The following is a 21,059-nucleotide window of genomic DNA, read 5'->3' as shown; positions in this document are numbered from 1 at the left end:
GGCCAATTCATTTTCAACAAAGATGCCAAGACTGTTCAATGGGAAAAACGTCTCTTCAACAAAAGACAGTGGAATAAGAGAAAATCCATATGCAAAAGCATAACATTAGTCTCTTACCTTACCTTATATACAAAAATTAACTCAAAATTTTATCAAAGGCCTAAGTATAAAAGCATAATCTATGAAACTCATAGAAGAAAACATGGGGCAAATCTCCATGACCTTGGATTTAGCAGTGGTTTCTTAGATATGACACCAAAAGCACAAGTTGAAAAGAAAACAATTGGTAAACTGGACTTCAACAAAAATAAAAGCTTTTGTGTACTGAAGGACACTATCAGGAGAGTGAACAGACAACCAACAGAATGGAAGAAAATATTTGACGTTCAAGCCGCTCTAAAATAATAATTGGTTTCAGCTGATGCCAGGGAACAGCATCCTCCAACAGATAAGAAAAACCTGAAATTGGTGACTAGCAGCTTCCCGATAAGATCTCAGGAGCTGAGGGAGTGGGCTCAAACATGTTCACTAAGAGGCAAAATAGCAGCGTTTTACTGGTATATGACCCTCCTCTAGGAAGGCTAGACAGGTAAGGGAAGAATGCGTCAGGTGAGCATGCATACAACTCCAGTAAGCACACTGTACATGCAGCCCCTTCCCAAGTGCTAGCAGGTTACTGCACATGCAAACAGCCCACCCCAAGGGAAGACTCAGGGGAGAAGACCCAGAAGTATGCCAACATACAAAACCATAAGTCAAATCAAACCATGCACCTGATCGCTCAAGTCACCTGCTTGGCCTTCTTCCAAGTGTGCTTTACTTCCTTTCGTTCCTGCCCTAAAGCTTTTTACTGAACTTTCACTCCTACTCCAAAACTTGCCTCAGTCTCCCACTCTGCCTTATGCCCCTCAGTCGAATTCTTTCTTCTGAGGAGGCAAGAACTGAGGTTGCTGCAGACTGGTATGGATTCGCTGCCACTGCTAACACACTTCGGTGCTGTGTGATTTGGATACATTCCAATGCTAATACAAGCACTGTTCAAAATGCCTTACACATATTACCTCATTTAACCTTCAAAACAATCCTATAAGGTAAGTACTATTATTATGAACTCATTTTACAATACACGTGAAGAAAATGAGATATAGAAAACTAAGTAGCTTTTCCAAGATCACACAACTACAAAGACAGACCCGGGATTAAGTCAAATCTCGGCATTCTTATCCAGAGCCCTTGCATTTAACAAATTTGTTGTACTCAAATCTCTCTAAGCTTCAGTTTCCTCTTCTGTAAAATGGTCTTAATAACTCACAAGTAAAAAGATAAAGTTAGCATACACAACACAATTAATAAATGATAGCTTGAAAGGGATTGGGGAAAAGGTGCAAGTTAATAGAGCTGTAGCAGGCCTACTTGGTGGGCATAAGGAGGAACCTTGCTAAATTCCCTGTTCTGAACTGCCAAGTGAGACAGTTTTTAAAGTGAAGTTTTCAAAAAAAACAAAATAAAACACAGATGAATCTCAAAATCATTATGCTGAATGAAAGAAACCAGACATAAAAAAGTAGATACTGCATGATTCTATTTATACAAAACTCTAGAAAATGGAAACTAATCCATAATGAAAGAAAGCAGATCAGTGTTGCTTGGAGCAGGCAGTAGAGAGCCGGGTGACTACAAAGCAGCACAAGAAAGCTTTTGAGGTGATAGAAATGCTCTGTATCTCGACTGTGGTGATGGTTTCACAGGATCTGTCAAAACTCATCAAACTGAATGTTTTACATGAGGGCAGTTTACTGTACTCACATTATATCTCAATAAAGCTGTTACATAAAAAAATACAAATATTAATATTTTTCAAATAAGCAAATTGCCCTCATTTTAACCTTAGCAATTTCTGACCTCAGCAAAATCAAAATTAAATGATGTAGCCTGAACACCAAAAATCTGAGAACAAATGGATAACATAAGAAACACTATGAAAGCTCTATGAAGTACAGAAAAGGAACTTTAGCTAACTGAATTTTAAAAGATTCTTATTGAGTACTTCCCTAAACCATAATACTTTTGTTCACTAAATCAAGACCAGGGTATAGGAAGTTTACAAACTGGAAAGTAACTTTCTAAAATTAAATTTCTGGTTTCTACAACAAAGGTGCACTACAGGGAACCTTCCATTCTTTGTTCAAATTCAAATCAACCAAGTCTTTGTGCTACCATTCTCTTTCTTCTTTCAAATTTCCATTCCTGTTACCATAGGAACCTGCTTGCTGACAAGCCTTCAAGCATAGCAACAGCCCAAGCTTAGCAAGGATGTGCAGAGGAGACCCAGTCAAAGGCCAAAATTTGACTCATGAGAATCAGAATTCCAACCTTTGTCACTCTACAAAGGGTCTGGTAACCATAGAAACTGTACCCTATGGGGTTTGGGAGTTTTATGACTAAATTCACCAAATATAAAACCAAACGTGGAGTGGTCTTGAAAATTTAAAAATGGCTATTTCAGATCCCTTAGAATGAGAAATTATTCAAAAACAACTTTTTAGAATAACTGTAAGTGACTAAAAATGAGACCTTTTAAAAATCCCCTTTCTGTAACAATAAAATGCCTAATGAGAAAAGGTCCAAACTTTAATAATTATTTTGTATAAAAAAAAAAAACTCTAGGTTTGTAAAAATGTCTTTAATCTCATAGATTTATTTTCCTGTTCAAATCTTAATTTTTAAAAATGTTCTGTGATAGCATATTAAATACCTTCCAATACTTTTTCAGTGAGTTTTTAACAGAAATTTCTCATTATCAGAGAAGAATATGTATTTTCATAAGTCAAAGCTGAGTTCCCAGAGAGGTCCATAAATCTGACTCTCCTATGGGAAGTAAACTTTTAATATTTCCAATATCATGGACGGTTCTGAATTAAGTCTCAAAAGATAAAGCTTTACAAACCAAATTTCAATGCATTTAATAATTTAAGACAAATCACTTTATAGTGATTTATCACACAAGAAAATCAATCAAAAATTTCAGAAGCTGCTATTTTTTGTCCTAAAGTCTGAAATGACTAAATGCAATTTACTACTTGTATGTACCTTTTTGAGTTTGGAAGTTTAATTCCTGGCTGGTTTCTCGTCACACCAGGCTTCTTAGGCCACTTTGCTAGATGTTTGTTTAGGGAAAACCACCTATTAATATTAATCTTAACAAAAAATAATAAAGAAAGTAAATCTGTTTGATAACACACATATTCTAAAGATTAATACCATGAATTCTATAAATGTAATAAAAGAAGTTTCATTTTCTAAAAACCCTATCCATAAAATATTAATAATTATTGTTATATGGGGGTACATTATACTATTCTCCTAAAATAAAAACTACAGTAAAAAAATCTGTCTTTCAAGGTTCATTTAAATACCGTCTGCGATTTGAAGCCTTCCATGACTCCTTCCACGTACGACCATTCTCTTTGAATCCCCTTAGCACTTTGCTTTTTTGCAGTATTTACCAAGTTCTTCCCTATATTGTACTTATCCAATCAAAATATATTTAATAAATACTAAATCTTAGACCCTGCACCAGGAGCTAAGCAAAAAAGGACAGTTGAAAGTTTTTAAAAATAAAATTTGCTAGTTTTACTATTTTAAAAGCATAATGTGTTCCTTACAGAAAAACCAGAAAATGTACATGTACCCTAGAACTTAAAGTATAATTAAAAAAAAAAAAAAGAAGAAGAACATAAAAAACACAAACAAACTACTAATTCAGGAACAACCACTGTTGGTCCTGGTGAAAATCCCACCAGATCACTCACTCTGAATGAACATGCATATATGTTTTTCAACCAAACCAGGATGATATCATACTAATGTTTTGCTATCTACCTTACTTTCTTTTTTCAACCTAACAATGCATCAAGTACAACAGAATTTTGATAAGCAAAGATGGTGAATATGCATGCAGAAGAAACATGAAAGGCCTAGAGATGAGAAAGTTGTGTTGCTTTCTTTGCTTAATTACACCACTTATAAGTAGAAACACATAATGTTGAAGGATTCAAGTCACTTTGACACCCTGCCCCCCCAAAAAAAAAGAAAAAGAAAAAAAGAAAAGTAAAATACTAGTATTCAAAAGTATATGGTAACCTTGGTACTGGAATTACCATCACCATCTCCACCAACCACAGAATTATTTATAACCCTAGGAAATTAAGAGCTTAGGTATAGCACTAAACTGTAATCAATTACTACTGCCACCTCTAAGGGATTTAGGATTTATAAAGTTCATGAATTAATTCAAACATTTATTTAGCAGTTACTATGTGTGAGGTTCTGTGTCGGGTACTAGGCATACAAAGATGAATAAAGACAAGCTCTACTTTCAAGGGGTTAATTCTAGTAGAAGGAATAAAAACGTAAACAATTCCAATATAATAATATACACACAAAAATAGAGGTACATATAAAACACACTGGTGAGTATGGAGGAGAGAGTCTCTAACTTCTAGGTATCCCAGGTTTCACAAGGAAATAACAGCCACACCAGGCCTTGAAAATTAAGACATTACCAAATGGGATACTACAAAAGCCTTCCAAGCAGAGATAGCATTTACAGACTTGATAGACTTAAGGAACGCTAAATAAGTAGAAGCCAATTTGTGAATGTCTATTATGCTTTGGATTTGATCCTCTAGGCAAGGATTGTCACTGATGTTTTATTTTGTGTGTGTGTGAGATGGAGTCTCACTCTGTTACCCAGACTGGATGGAGTACAGTGGCACAATCTCCACTCCCTGCAACCTCCGCCTCCTAGGTTTAAGCAATTCTCCTGCCTCAGCCTACCAAGTAACTGGGATTACAGGAGCACACCACCACGCCCGGTTTTTGGGGGTTTTTTGGGGGTTTTTTTGTTGTTTTTTTGAGACAGAGTCTTGCTCTGTCGCTAGGCTGGAGTGCAGTGGCGGGATATCGGCTCACTGCAACCTTCGCCTCCCAGGTTTAAGCTATTCTCCTGCCTCAGCCTCCCAAGTAGCTGGGACTACAGGCACGTGCCACCATGCCCAGCTAATTTTTGTATTTTTAGTAGAGACAGGGTTTCACCATGTTGGCCAGGCTGGTCTTGATTTCTTGACCTCGTGATCTGCCCACCTCGGCCTCCCAAAGTGCTGGGATTACAGGCGTAGATCCACTGCGCCCGGCCAATTTTTGCATTTTTAGTACAGATGGGGTTTCCCCATGTTGGTCAGGCTGGTCTCAAACTCCTGACCTCAGGTGATCCACCCACCTCAGACTCCTAAAGTGTTGGGATTGCAGACGTGAGCCACCGCTCCTTGCCAGTGTTATTTAATTTATTTATTTATTTATTTTTGAGATGGAGTCTTGCTCCGTCGCCCAGGCTGGAGTGCAGTGGCATGATCTCCGCTCACTGCAACCTGTGCCTTCCAGGTTCAAGCAATTCTCCTGTCTCAGCCTCCCGAGTAGTTGGGACTACAGGTGCCCACCACCACGCCTGGCGAATTTTTGTATTTTTAGTAGAGATGGGGTTTCACCATATTGGTCAGGTTGGTCTCCAACTCCTGACCTCAGGTGATCCGAACGTCTCGGCCTCCCAAAGTCCTCAGATTATAGGCCTGAGCCACCGCGCCTGGCCCACTGTTATTTTAAAAAGCAATTTTCACATATCTCGTTTGATCCTCATAACCAATTCCATTCTAATGATGGCACATGGATATTATATTGTTACTGTCCGCAGTTGATAAGTAGCAAAACTTGGGCTTGAACTGCTTTGTCTCTGAATTTCATACTCTTGTCGGTATTAAGAACCCTCATGTATCTATAATTATGAAGGTGTTTCTGTCTCTGTAAAGTAGGTGATGAAAATCATTGAGACAACATTTCCCACCTATCATACTGGTTTAAAACAAACATGACAACACATTATTTTGGTAAAGCTGTGAAGAAATAGATACTTCTCACACATTATTAGTGGGAACGCAAAATGGTACAACCCCTATAAAGAGGTGTGGCAATATTAACGAAAGTAACACATATGTTTATAATTCTAGGAACCTATCCCAAAAATACACTAGTCAAAATGTGAAAACACACTTGTAAGATTATGTAACAGTAAAAGACCAGAAACACAGTTGTTTCCTGTGTCCATCAACAGGAATTGAACGAATAATACTGTATATCCAACCCAATGGAGTAAAATTTAACTATAAAAAAATAAAGATCATGTCATACTTATAAAGACAGCTATTAAAACAAAACAAAACAAAACAAAATAAAAAAAACAGAAAATACCCAGTGTTAGCCAAGATGTGGAGAAACTGGAATCTTGTGTATTACTGGTGGAAATGTAAAATGGTGCCACCATATGGAAAACACTTTGACAGCTCCTCGAAAAATTAAACATGGAATTAACATACGACCCAGCAATTCCACTTTTGACTACAAACCCCAAATAATTTAAAGCAGGAACTCAGATTGTACATTTATGTTCATAGCAACACTATTCACAATACTCCAATGGTAGAAACAACCGAAGGGTCCACTGATGGATAAATGGATAAGCCAAATATGTTATATACCTACAATGGAATATTATTCAGCCTTAAAAAAAGAAGAAAATTCCAACACATGATACATCGATGAACCTTGAGGATGTTATGCTAAATGAAATAAGCCAGTCACAAAAGGGCAAATACTGTGTGATTCTTCTTATACAAAATACCAGAGGCAAAGAAAGTAAAACGGTAGTTGCCAGAGACTAGGAAGAAGAAAAAATGGGGACCGATTTATTATTTAATGAGTGTAGATTTTCAGTTTTGGAAGAAGAGAAAACTCTGGAGATGGAATTGTAATTAAGTTACATAACTGTATTATGTATATCTTACCACAATTTTTTAAAATTTTAAAATGAGGAACATCTATAAATGCTACTATGAAATATCCGAAATACATTAAGTGGAAAAAAAAGTAATGTAGGGAAAAAAACAGTATAACTGTATCAAAAAAGGTGAAAGAATATATATAGATATATATTAAATAAATATTTTATATAAGTGTTATATTTAAGGTTTTTAAACGGAAGGATAAAAACTTTTTAAAAATGGCTACCTTTAGGTGAAAGGAAAAAGTAAGATAGAGGTGAGAGAGGGATAGAAACTAGACTTCTCTGAATGTACCTTGAAGTATAATTACAAAATAAATGTCATTCCTCAAAATCAAAATAACACGTATGAACCTGTGTATTGTGTTTAACCACATGAAGAAAAAATATTTCAGTGACTTAAAACACAATAATTTCACTGTACATCCTTGCTGATATACATCCCTAAAGAACAAAAAGTATAAAAAAATCTTTGTCCCACGGCCGGGCGCGGAGGCTCAAGCTTGTAATCCCAGCACTTTGGGAGGCCGAGATGGGCGGATCACAAGGTCAGGAGATCGAGACCATCCTGGCTAACACAGTGAAACCTCGTCTCTACTAAAAAATACAAAAAACTAGCCGGGCGAGGTGGCGGGCGCCTGTAGTCCCAGCTACTCGGGAGGCTGAGGCAGGAGAATAGCGTGATCCCGGGGGGGCGGAACTTGCAGTAAGCTGAGATCCGGCCACTGCACTCCAGCCTGGGCGACAGAGTGAGACTCCGTCTCAAAAAAAAAAAAAAAAAGAAATCTTTGTCCCTAAAGGACAAAAAGAAGTATAAAGAAATCTTAAACTGCTTGCTGTAATCATTGTTAGTAATAATATTACTAATATTATTCTGAAAATCTATAATGTATGTGTATAATAAACTTGAGGATAAGAGAATAGAGAAACAAAAATGAATTTAAAGATGCTAAATAAAATCCATAGCCAGGCATGGTGGTTCACATCTGTAATTCCAGCACTTTGGGAGGCCAAGGCTGGTGGATAGCTTGAGAACAAAAGTTCGACACCAGACTTGGCAACATGGTGAACCCTGTCTCTACAAGCAAACAAACAAACAAAAAACACAAAAATTAGCCAGGCATGGTGGCATGCACCTGTAGTCCCAGCTACTCAGGAGGCTGAGGTAGGAGGATTAATTAAGCCTGGGAGATTAGGACTGCAGTGAGCCGTGATTGTGCCACTACACTTCAACCTGGGTGACAAAGCAAGACCTTGTCTCAAAAAACAACATCCTGCAATATTACTTGAATCGCAAGTATCAGTATAAATTTATGATTGACTTTCTCTTAAAAAAAAAGTATTCCCTAGCTGTGTTCATGAAAAGGCCTAAAAATGACTTAGTATCAACAGACTTAGCACCCAGATAGTGATCTCTTAATTCTATCATTTCCAAAATAAAAGGAACCAGTGCTTCCTAGAGAAATTGATGATTCAGGGTTTGATGCAGAATTTTATGAAGTGAGCTTGAATCACACCAGAAAGAAAAGAAACTATTAAATATCATTAGGGTGGTATCAAAAACACTAAGGAGGGCTAGGTGCAGTGGCTCATGCCTGTAATCCCAATGCTTTGGGAAGCCAAGGCAGGAGGATAGCTTGAGGCCAAGAGTTCAAGACCAGCCTGGGCAACATGGTGAGACCTTGTCTCTACAAAAAAAAAAAAAAAGTTCTTTAAAATTAGCCAGGCATGATGGCATGTACCTGTAGTCCCTACTTTGGAGGTTGAGGTAGGGGGATTGTTTGAGCTTAGGAGCTTGAGGCTACAGCAAGCTATGATTGCTCCACTGCACTCCAGCCTGGGTGACAGAGCAAGACCTTGTCTCAAAAATAAAACACTCAGGAGCTACCATGTAGAGGCTCCCACTACCAAACATGGAATATTCTGGGCCTCAATAATCACTGTGATAGATTTAAAACATCAAATATGTTATAAAAAAAAAAAAAAAAAAAAAAAAAAAACAACCTTGAGTTCACAATGAAACTTAAACCAAAAAAAAAAAAAAAAAAAAAAAAAAGAACCCTCACTGGTCACCTTTGATGGATGGTTGGGAATCAACTAATTATTCTAAAAACTAATAAAGGGGGAACACGGAAGCACTTATCCTATCTTTCTTATATAAACTATACAAGAAAGTAATCCAATAGTCAATGAGAAGCTTCCAAATATTCCAGCTAAGAAATGAAGAAAGGGTAACAGAATTAGAATATCACCATGTTGCTAACCCCTAACAAAACTATTGGTCTAGGAAATCATCAATGGCTGCTAACATTTACAAAAAGAGTAACAACTTAATATTATGTGCTCTTGGCAGGAGTATGTTAGCTACCTATGAAGTATTCCTTCCAAAACAACAATAAAAAACCAAACTGGTGTCAAACCAAGCTTCTACAGTGCCTGTTTACAAAAATAAATGAGACAGAGACATGGTAAACACCACCACAGGGATGCAATCAGCAAAATAAAGACTATGGGAAACTCTATAAGACAAATATATTACAAGAAAAAAGGGGAACAGGAAAGGAAAACCTATAAATTAAAACAGACTTAAGAGATATCAATCGGATGCAATGTATGAACCCTGATTAGAAAAAGCCAATATGAAAAAAAATTGTGGAATATGCAAGAGTAATTTGAACATTAATTTGATACTTGACACTGATAAAGAAATAAAGGTATTGTGTTCATATATTTTCAAAGAGACCTTACTTTTCAGAGATATATACCAAAATATTTGTGGATTAAATTTTGATATTTGGGATTTGCTTCAAGGTGACCCAGAAGGGCGTGCAGTGATAATGAAACAAGACTAGCTACGAGTTGGTAATGTTTAAGGCTAGATGCTGGATACATGGCATTTCATTATATTATTCTATTTGTATATTCTGAACATTACCATAATAAAGTTTTTTAGTAAAAAGCTCAAATTTGAGTTTGGATAACTGGGAAACTGGTTCAAACATACTTGGTTCTTAATGAACCATAAAAGATACAGGATGTTCAAGCTTTTAAGCTCTGTGTTCCTACTAGGATTATTTCACTGCCAGATTCCCATGCTCCCATTATAAGAAAACCTTAAATCATAAAAATATCTTTAATGAGAATGACAAAGGAAAACAGGAAATGGAGGCAAACACAAACCATCCCAGGAATTTTTCCTCTGATTATCCTATAGAGAGGCCTACTTTCCTCTTATACGGGGTGGGGAGGGGCAAGCAATCAGCCTCCCAAAGAGATTAAAGATTGCTCGTTTCACACACTAACTGAAATTAAAAAACAGGGTGACAGGCAACAAAGAATAATGCTCTGTATTCACACAGCACTTTAACTTTTCAAAATTCTTTAACATAAATGCCACTTATCTCACTTGATCTTAACAATAACCCTATAAAATGGCAGGAGAAAAAATTTACTTCCTATTGGAAATCAACACAAAGAGGTCTCAAACCTAGTTAGTGACAGAATACAAGTCTCCTATCCCTATTCTAGTGCTTCTTACACTAATCTGTTCCCATTCTAGCCAATTTGGTTCAACTATTCAGTATGAGGAAAAGCCTGCCCAGATCTCTTTTATTACCACTAGAGTCGTAAATACTTGATAATAGGTGGCTCAGTAAAGATTGCTACTGACATTTGTTGATTATTGCTCCATGCTGAACAGTTCCCAAAACTTTACTTAGCAATTTGGACAGCTCAAAATGGTTTGGAAGGCTCAGAAGTGAGAATTTTTTTTCCTATCAAAAGCTACTCATACCCAGGGGGAAAAGAGAACATCAAGTTAACAACTTAGAAGAATGTAGCATGTATATTTGTATATCGATGTGCATGTTTTGGAAGGCAGAGATAAAGAAATAAACATATTAGCAAGAATCTTCTTTTCTAACTTAATGGATTGACACTTACCCATCTAAACATGTCCCAATCTCAATAAAAGTACAGAGTATGAACCCTGCAGACATGATGCAAGAAATCCAACTTGATTGTGAATAAAATTTAAAGTAACCCAGATTCTGTTCCCCTCTTTGTGGCTAATCTAGCTTACTGCCCACATACCATTGTGTTCCAGGCACTCATTTTAACTCACAAAACAGTAAAGGAATGGACTCCAACCAGGCGCAGTGGCTCACACCTATAATCGAGCACTTTGGCAGGCCCAAGCAAGTGGATCACTTCAGCCCAGGAGTTCAAGACCAGCCTGGGCAACATGGCAAAACCTTGTCTCTAAAAAAAATACAAAAAAATTAGCCAGGGGTGGTGGCACACACCTGTAGTCCCAGCTACTTGGGAGGCTGAGGCAGGAGGATCACCAGAGCCTGGGAGGTTGAGGCTGTGGTGAGCCATGACTGCACCATAGCACTCCAGTGTGGGCCACAGAGTGAGAACATGTCTCAAAAGAAAAAAAAAAACACACAATAAAAGAAAAAAGGAATGGACTCTAGGCAGGCTTAAAGCCTGGGGCCTGCTGAAAGATGCTACACCTAGGAAACTGTCTTTGAATTCATCCAGTCTCACAGCAAACACTCAAGAATGTGCTGGGTTTGCTCCAATTACTTGTGCCTGCTAAGCTGGTTCCTGGATCAGTAGAGGGATGGAGGTGGAGAGAGTCATCAGCAGCACTGAACAGGCTGTGTTGTCTGCTGAACTTCCACGTCATTTGCTATTAAAGAAATGTTACACTCTCAAACTGTGTTTGATTATTCTTTCAGCCAGTGGCATCACTGTCCTGATATGATAACCATGCAATATGCAACTATTCCCAACATTACTTCAAGTCATTAGAACCTTCTCTTAGAAACTATTACTCACTTAGGTGTTCTCCCTAGAATGTCTGAAATTCAAACAGAGGCAACCCCATTGTCACTGAAATATCTAGACTACCTGTGTATATTTGAGAAGGCAGAGAGGGCCTATCACGCTATCACTATGAATGAATGCCCCATGAACCTACAAGGAGGGATGCAAATTCACTGGAGCAAATATGTGGTGTTTCTAGTACTTCCCTTTAGATGATTTAGAAATGGAATTTGGAATAGAATTAATATTTGCAAATCACCTATTGTGTATGATGCATTGTGCTAGCTACTTTATAAATCTCTTATTTAATCCTAACAGCCCTTCAAGGTACATCATATACAGCATTTTCACAAATGAAGAAAACAAAGATCAGGAGTTTGTTAAGTAATTCGTCCAAAGTCTTAAACCTACTACATGGCAGAGCCAAAAGTTGAACCCAAGTCAGGACAAGCATCTTTATGACCTGCTTCTTATTAACCTATTTGCTTTCCAAAGGAGTTATGATTTAAAATGATACCAGACATAAAAATGTTTCTAATTCAATTTTCTGTGAGAAATCAATAGCTTTAATACATAGCAAAGACTACTATACCTGGAACCAACTTATTGTATTAAACCAATACCCATTTTTATATATCCTAATCTGATAGCCTACACCAAATCTCTCTCTTCAACCACTTAGACCTCGTGTACTCAGAGGAAAAGCAAAAAATGTTTTGTTCAACATCTACAGCATTTTCAAATATGTGGAATATATAAGACGCCCTCCTCATTTCAAAATATATGAATAATAATCTTACAAATTTTCTCAGACTTAGGTTTTTCGATTTTACTATAAAATGAAGAATTCTAAAACATAGGCTTTCATTTGCTGAAAGCACTATGGAAACAGGCTGAAGTCTAATGTATCAAGCATTCCCTCTAAATTATATCAGGTAGCCTTGCTAATATGAGAATATGAACAAATGGTAAAAGCTATCACTTATAGAGTACTTACTATGTGCCAAGTACTATACATGGATTTTCACTTTGTACCTTACAGAAGTCTCTAAGTTACAAGCAAAGAAACTATGGTGAGAAAGTGGTGAGAAAGTTCATATAACGTGGCCAAAGTATACAGTTAGAAAGTGGTAGATGTAGAATTCAAACTCAGGTTTGTCTACCTCAAAGTCTATTCTTAATACCACCACTGTTTACTGCCTCCCAGTTCTTATCTGGTATATATATATCCCTGTCCTCAATTCTAAAACCATTATAGATATATATACCCTTATTTAAACCTATTATTAACTATATCAATTAATGTGTCCACAGTTCGTAAATTTGAAATAGTTTCTAAATTAAAATAATTAAGAACTGTCTGAAGAATTACCATTAAAAAAATTCAAATAAGGCAGCAAACTTTCATAAAATTCTGAGAGATCAAGAACAGATAATTCGCATTGACAAAAACTTTTTCACTGCTTGGGAGTTATTCTTAAATTTTAAACTTCTGAATGGCTATTATTTCCCATGTTCTGGTATTTCAAATTTCTTTATAAAAGTATAATGTCTAAAATATAACAGTAACATTCACCAAATGTGAATTCTTCGATCTAGTCTGAAGCAAAACATATAAATTTTTAAATGTATAAGACATAATTTAAAATAGCATATTATTTTCCTGTTGTTTATCAAACACATTCATTAGATTGGCTGATGGGACAACACAAGAGTCATTCACTAAGATACATCAAAGAATAGACCAAGTCTTACCTCCATTGCTAAAGCTGCTGTCTGTTGGTCATAATGATTCAGAAGATTAGGCATGAAGGTAGTATTATAAGGCAAATCTTGGCACATCCTCAAGGTAATAGGTTCACAAGAAAACAAACTGTGCCCACCTATATGCCCCACGAACACAGTCAAGGGCCAAAAAGAGAAGACAATCCAAGTCATAGCCATCCTTCCTGGGTCTGAACGAGATTCGGATGATCAGGCCTACTCAATATGTATTTTAGATATTTATACACCTGCAGGTCTCAGCTCGAAGGTACTTCTTCTATATCTTACTGTTAAGTTCTTCAAACAGTTAAATACTCTTCGCACCGTCAGAGGTTTGTTAGCTTGGTCTCACAAAAGGCGTTTGTTTTTGGTTTCACAATATGGGAAAATGACATCATCTTGTCTCTTCTTTTCATTTTATTACATGGGGCACATTTGGCCAACATATCAAGTTGATCAACCACATTCCCAAACCACAGATTCCATCTTAGGAGAAGAGCTATTTCTTCCTTCTACTGAAATATCTGAAAAGTATTATTTTAAAAAAATAGGAGAAATTAGTCATTTCCTCTCAAAGTATTATGGACTTGACATTAATAATCTTTGATGAGAGATATTACACTGACCTAATAGTTAACAATATGTGGGTACTTTATAAGGATATAATTTTTCTATTTTATCATTTACGCTATAGCTACACTAAAATGATCCTTAAACAGCATTTAAATGCAAATTTAATTTCTCCCCTCAGTTGCTTATACAACACATGGTTTAACTTTTCATCTATAATGGCAATTTTTCATCAGTCACAATATATAACTGATTCATTTTGAAAAATTCTTACGCTATTGTCTTGAATTTTATTTAAAATATAAATATTATGCTTATAACCTAAATTATTGAACTTAAAATTGTATGTGTTTTAATCTTTAACAGTATATTTTTGCATTAACTGATGTAGCAGAAAACATCTGTGAAAGTGGTCTGAAAAATAAGTCAAACGATACAGATTCAAGTCTCTTGCTAGCTGTATGAATGTAAACATTCCACTTAACTTCCATGCACCCAGAATTTTTCTTCTTGAAAATGATTCCAATACCACCTCACTCACAGGGATGATATGAGTGAATCATAAGACAAGGAACATAAAGGTACTTTATAAATGGTAAAGCAGTATTAAACATTAGACATTTTAATCACTGAATTAGTTTATACAAATGCTACCTCTATCAACCAATACTGAACTGACAATAGAAGGTTCTAAAATACTAGCAAATTTTCACAATATTACATTATATTTTAGATAGTACAAAAATTTAACAACACAGATGTAGCACTAAGAAATATTTCATCAACGAATGGTCATTACACACAGCCATGCTGCACAGAGAATAGAAATCATCCCTAAAAAGTCACAGCAGAAATAAGAATAATTCCCAGTTATTGTTTCCACGGAGCTTTAGAATTTCTAACTTGTATGTACTTCTCCAGGGGCAAACATATGTGTGATTCTCAATTGGAGCTGAGAGGGTATGGGTGGAGTGGAAGGCAGGTCTGGTATGAAAAAGGCATATTCTAAGCTCTCACATTTCGATTTGGTTTAGTAACGATGTTAACTTTGCTTTTATTTCAATTTGTTTCATACGCATTGGATAGTTTTATGTTTGTTGTGGAGAGCCTAGGTTGGGAAAAGATGAGAAATTCAGGTTCAGAAATTCTCAAAGCCCCAGATTAGCAGGACAACTCAAATACTAGCACCTATAATAACTTAGATTGTGGGACCTGGAACTGCTTTGGCCTAAGCGGGGAAAGAAACTATCCTTTGTGCATTAACTATCAATGATTGGGAACTCTGTGTCCCAAGCTTCAGTTACCAGGCAGAAAACTATTTGGAGAAAGTAAAACAATGGCTGAATCTTCCCAATTTCTCCCTCTAGCAGATGGTCTTAACTAACGGAAGGGAAAAGAAAAGTGTATGGTCCCTAGAATTAGGAAACTAAGGTTAAAAGTAAACCCTGCTCAAAAAGCCCCAAAGCTCCTCATGTTCTACATCAGAAATTTCTGAAACAGATTCTTGGCCTGCCACATTTTTTCTCTCCCCACAAATGTGGAGGTCTGCCTATAGAAAACTGATACTGGGCTGGGCGGAGTGGCTCATGCCTGTAATCCCAGCACTTTGGGAGGCTGAGGCAGGTGGATCACGAGGTCAGGAGTTCGAGACTAGCCTGGCCAACAGAGTGAAACCCCATCTCTATTAAAACAAAAAATTAGCCGGACATGGTGGCAGGCACCTGTAGTCCCAGGTACTCGGGAGGCTGAGGTAGGAGAACTGTTGAACCTGGGAGGCTCCTGTTGCAGTGGGCTGAGATTGCGCCATTGCACTCCAGCCTGGGTAACAAGAGCGGAACTCCGTCACAAAAAAAAAAGAAAAGAAAACTGATATTAACCATAGTTAAAAACATATTTATCTTAATTACCATGCAGCACAGTAACAACTATGCATATCATTAAATACGTCAAATAACTGTTGGAAGTTTTATTTGATTGTAGTATTAAAACATCCATGTAAGTTCAGTCTTTGTTGTTTATTGCTTATGCAGCATATTCATCTGCCTGCAACTAAAAAAAAATTAAAGGGAACATTACTCCCTGTTGAATATGTATATAGTAACACCAAAAATTTCAAAAATTTCATTTAAACTAATCTATTTTTCAAGCAGGTAGGGGTTTCAAATCAATGGTTCAAAGACTACTACCACATAAAACCTGAGGAAGAAACTGAGCAATATCTCATTCAGCTTTTAAAACTAGCTGATATGTCCCCCCACATTCTGCCTACTCCATCTATTTTACCTGGTTTCCTCTTTTATTCCTTTTGCCTCACTTGCAAGTAAAGCATCCCACCTTCTTATAAAAGTGCTTCCTTATGTACTATGACATTCAAATTACCATGTACCAAGATGCTATTGTAAAATCTACTGTTCAGCTGTGAAACGACAATAATCTTGATACAGAAAGACTGTAGTTTATGATTATTAAAAGAAGGGAAAAAACAGCAGTGGAATTCAGTGAGACAAAAAGAAAACAGGCAAAGTACAGGTGTTAAAGAATTTTCATTTCCCCCAAAATAGCAGTTCTCTAATCTTAAAGTGTAGCAGATTCATGGATTCTCCCAGAAATCTGAATCCTGGAGAATGATATGCATTCTAATGATTACCTCAGGTTACAAGTGCTCCACGTCAGGTCTTGAGAAATGCTATCCTAGAACAGAATAATTAAAAAGAATAAAGGTATCATTTATATAATTATATACATAAAATGAATTTTAAAAATAAAAGCAGATAGGGGATAACATTTTAATAGAAACATAAGCAAAAGACATAAATTTACAAAAGAAAGACAAGTAGCCAAGAAACATATGAAAAGATATTCAACTTCACTAATAAAAAATGCAAATGTGAGGTAAGATTTTTGCCAATCAGATGGGAAAAAACAATAATGATAGAACATAGTAAAGGGTGGGAGTACAGGGTAAAGAACACCTTCAACATTTCAACATTTTCAAATGCTAATAGTAAACTAGTTGGTACTTTAAAAAAAAAGGGGGGGCTACTTACATCAAAAGCCCTTAAAATGTACACAATTTCATCAGCAAATCTATCTTATAATTTATTCTAAGTAAACACATAAGTACACATGATGCACAACCAAAATATTAGTGTAACACTATTTACAACAATTAAAAAAAAAAAACCTAAAAGTTGGAAACAACCTGAACGTCTACCAATAAGAAACTGGTTAAATAAATTATGGTATAAACACATGATGGAATATTATATAGTTACTAAAAATGATGAGCATAAACCTGTATTTGTGGATATGGTAAGATAGTAACAATAAATAAAAAATAAAATTTAAAAGCAGTTTACAAAACAGTATATGTATATAGCCCATTTTGTCAGAAAAAATATATGTACACGTAATATAGTAAAACTATTTCGATTGTTTAAAAATAAAATATTAAATGCTTTATGGAATTTTGTTAAAGAACCTATCATGCATTATTTTGTGTATGAATTAACTCTGCTCAATCTATAAATGTGTGCTGACTAGCTGACAAGAAAAACTACTAGTGAAATGACTGGTTTATTGACTACTAATTAAGCAACAAGCCAAGGAACACATTACTGCTTTACCGTACCTAGTAAGAAAAGCAAATCAGTGATGATCAATTTAGTAAGAGTCAAAATCTGATTTTCAATACTAAAAAAAATCAGATGACCAATCAACTGAATCAAATGGTATGCACAACTTAAAAACTTTTGATAAACATTCCTGGCTGGGCGCAGCGGCTCACGCCTGTAATCCAAGCATTTTGGGAGACAAAGGCGGGCCGATCACTTGAGGCCAGGAGTTTCAGACCAGCCTGGCCAACATGGCAAAAACCTGTCTCTACTAAAAATACAAAAGGTAGCTGGCTTGCGCCTGTAGTCCCAGCTACTCAGGAAGGGCTCGAGAATTGCTTCAACGTGGGAGGCGGAGGTTGCAGTGAGCAGAGACTGTACTACTGCACTCCAGCCTGGGTGACAAAGTGAGACCCTGTCTCAAAAAAATTAAATAAAATAAAAAAATTTAAACTTTTGATAAACATTCCAAATAAGATGTCTTCAATAACATAATGAATTATCTGCTTCTAATCACAATCATGTGAGCATGCCATTTTTCCTAAGGTAAGGTCATCCATGGAAAAGTTGTAAGTTGAAGTTCCAGATTTGCAGGACATAGTAAAGATTCTGGCCAAAGAGATCCTATCCAAACGTAGCAAGTCATTAAATAAAGGTTAAGAGTTGTTTGGGGCGTTCTTATTGATATTATCTTCTTTTTTTATTATAAGAAACTGCAGTATATCAACTGGAAAAACAAAGGGGGGACCTACTAGATTAACATAATTGGAGTGAGCAACTTCAGGGGTGAGGGCCCTGCAAAAAGTGAATGCTATGCAACAGTTGCTCATGCCCTTTGTATGGGAAAAGAGACACATTCACTTCTCCATAGAGCAATACAGAATATCTGGAAAGCTGATTTCAGACTAAGTTACTTGGTTAACATCCCATCAGAAAACAAAAAGGACTAGATACTTTAAAGTTTACACATTTCTATTTTTATGAATGTACAACATTAGGAATTTATATTTCCCAACCATTATTTATCAGGTTTCTTTTGATGACAAAAAGTCTTTAAAATAAAATAAACTAAGTATTTCTCCTGAAAGACAGCAATAAAGAGAAGGGATTCCAATCTTGGAAGACCGTCTTCCCAGGCTGGCTGCAAAATGTGAACCAAAAAACTTGGTGGGAAACGCAGGAGGTGGCAACTGGGAAGAGGAAAGCAGACTGAATCCCAGAAGAAAGGATGATGAGAGAAGTGGGCCCTAAGGGTTTGTCAAAGGGGCTCTGCAACAAAAGATTATGTTCAGCAACTCTATTCCAATTTACACTTTCTCTACAGATAGGCCTCCATTTCATTGTTCTGTTGAGAATTCATTTTCTTGACACCTGATAAATGCAGGTAACATTTTGCATTTCAACTTGAGAAAGATCATCTAAAGGTTGTCTCAAGAAGTAAATGCTAGTTACACAGTGCCTACAGAGGGAACAGGAGGAGTATTCTTTGTCTTTTTTCAGACACGTTTTCAAGAACGCATTGCAAGGGTTAGCAATAACTATCTCTAAATAGCAGTTCCTTCTCTTAAGAAAATTATTGTCTTGTTAGACAAAATATACACTCAGCGAACACTCATTGCTCAAATGGTACTTCCCTTTTCTTAAAGTCTATATAGTCTTTGGCCCTTTGCCTACTGGTTGCTACAAGAAAGTTTATATAGCTTCATATTTAATTCACAGGACCTAGATTCCTACTGATCTCAGAGAATCTCTTTTCTAAACTTTCCTACTTCATCTAATGTTTGAAGTCCATTTGTCATCATCTACTGATTACAACAAATAACTTAATCTTCCAATGTGTTAAGTGATTAAGGCTTAAAACACACACACACACACACACGCACACAGAGGAAAAGTAAATCCATCTAGGTTAAAAATTTAAATGAATGGTAGGCATCAAAGTTCAGTTCAATTTAGAAATTATTAATTACTAAGACTAAAGAAGACAGAAGATCTTTAAAAATTGACCTGAAAATAAAACTGAAAAGTTAAGAGACAGATAGATTCTGGACTTTAAAATGGGCTGAAATTTCAGCCCAGCTTCTCTTAAATCTGCTATCAAAAAATTCTCTAATACCACGCCCCTGCTTTCCACCCCCCTTAACAAGGCTGTATGGTTTACATGCTTTGACTACGGAATTATTTTAACGAGATAAAATCTGGGGACCAGGGTTTGGTTTTCAGGCCCACTAGCCTAGTTATATTCATCTCAAACTTCATGTGCAATACATTCCTTGAATATACCAAACTGTCAATAGTTCCCAACATGATGAACTGGAAAGCAAAAAGAGGAAATTGATTTTTTGACATAGTAGGTAAAACTCTTTCCTAGCCAGTAAGAAGCTGTTACACTTCACTTGTTCCTAGCATTATAGAAATATCACTACTGAAAATCTAATTTCTTTCCTCGAGACTCTACCACACATTTTCCTCCAATCTATGCTGAATAATTTATCCAGTACATATTTTCAAAATCATTCTTTTTATTTTTGTGCACAGCTGCAGTTTTAATCATGCATAATTCTAGAATTCTGGGGATAGGAAAAAAAAAAACTTCAAGCCAAAACCGCTCAAAGAAGGGGTATGAATTGTTTCCTACTATCTGTCTCTGAAGGAGAAGAAAGTCAACAGCAGCTTAACATCAACAAACTCACATACTCAGAAAAAGTTTAATATCTTAGAGTTTCACTATCAAACTAATATGAAATTTAAGTCTGTTTCCTGGGAAACAGACAACTTACTGTGAGTAAAAAACTCCTCTCTCCTTCCCCAGTGATAAAGCTTTCACTTTGTTCTATACAAAGAAAGAATGTGCACTTTGCTATTAAATTCCCTTAGCCCTCTCTACTTCAAATATCTCAATCACGGAACTCCCAAGAAATATCCACCTGAATGTTCAAAGCACAAAATAAAGCTCAGAAACATAGAGTAGCTAGGATGAGGAAACGGCTCATTGTCCTTCTTCTCCTTTTATAAATGGGACGCTTTTACAGATTTAGGAGAAATGGAGATACAGAATTTTAGTAGTGGATGAGGGAAAAAGGATAGGAGGAAAGAGAGGGCAGAATGATAGGCTTTACCCGTAATTTACTTATTTTCCTAACAGTATCAAACAATGGGGTGGGAGGAGGGTATAGTAGAAGGGCTGCCTCTTAGTTATACTTTATCTTCAGCTCTATCCTTCCAGCCCCGCCCAGTCAAGCTCTTACACCTCTTTCCTAGGCTCTCCGACTCTGATTTTTTTTTTTTTTAATCTTTGTGGGTTTTCTTTTTTTCTGGAGGAAAAAGATAGTATTGATTTGTTTAAAGGTAAAGACGGAAAGCATTATCTTCAGGAGTAACCACTT

General features: G+C 36.3%; 1 protein-coding gene across 4 annotated transcripts in view; it reads right to left on the bottom strand.

Annotated features, from left to right (window-relative positions):
- Window positions 1-21,059, bottom strand: part of FZD3 (frizzled class receptor 3) — an 84,004-nt gene that overhangs the window by 59,041 nt on the left and 3,904 nt on the right. For 2 of the 4 annotated variants that reach the window (XM_073018020.1, XM_007962049.3), the window contains exons 2-3: window positions 16,707-16,750; window positions 13,481-14,013 (exon numbers count right to left, since the gene is read on the bottom strand). The exons of 1 other annotated variant lie outside the window; for it this stretch is intronic. In XM_073018020.1, coding sequence (XP_072874121.1) covers window positions 13,481-13,669 — 189 coding nt within the window. In that variant the 5' untranslated portion in view covers window positions 13,670-14,013; window positions 16,707-16,750. The remainder of the gene's footprint in view (window positions 1-13,480; window positions 14,014-16,706; window positions 16,751-21,059) is intronic. One more of the 4 variants, XM_007962050.3, reaches the window with a different exon arrangement.

The sequence above is a fragment of the Chlorocebus sabaeus genome, chromosome 8, assembly GCF_047675955.1.
Source record: "Chlorocebus sabaeus isolate Y175 chromosome 8, mChlSab1.0.hap1, whole genome shotgun sequence".
Taxonomy (NCBI): domain Eukaryota; kingdom Metazoa; phylum Chordata; class Mammalia; order Primates; family Cercopithecidae; genus Chlorocebus; species Chlorocebus sabaeus.
The sequence above is the reverse complement of the archived record's forward strand: the minus strand, read 5'-3'. Positions and strand labels throughout refer to the sequence as shown.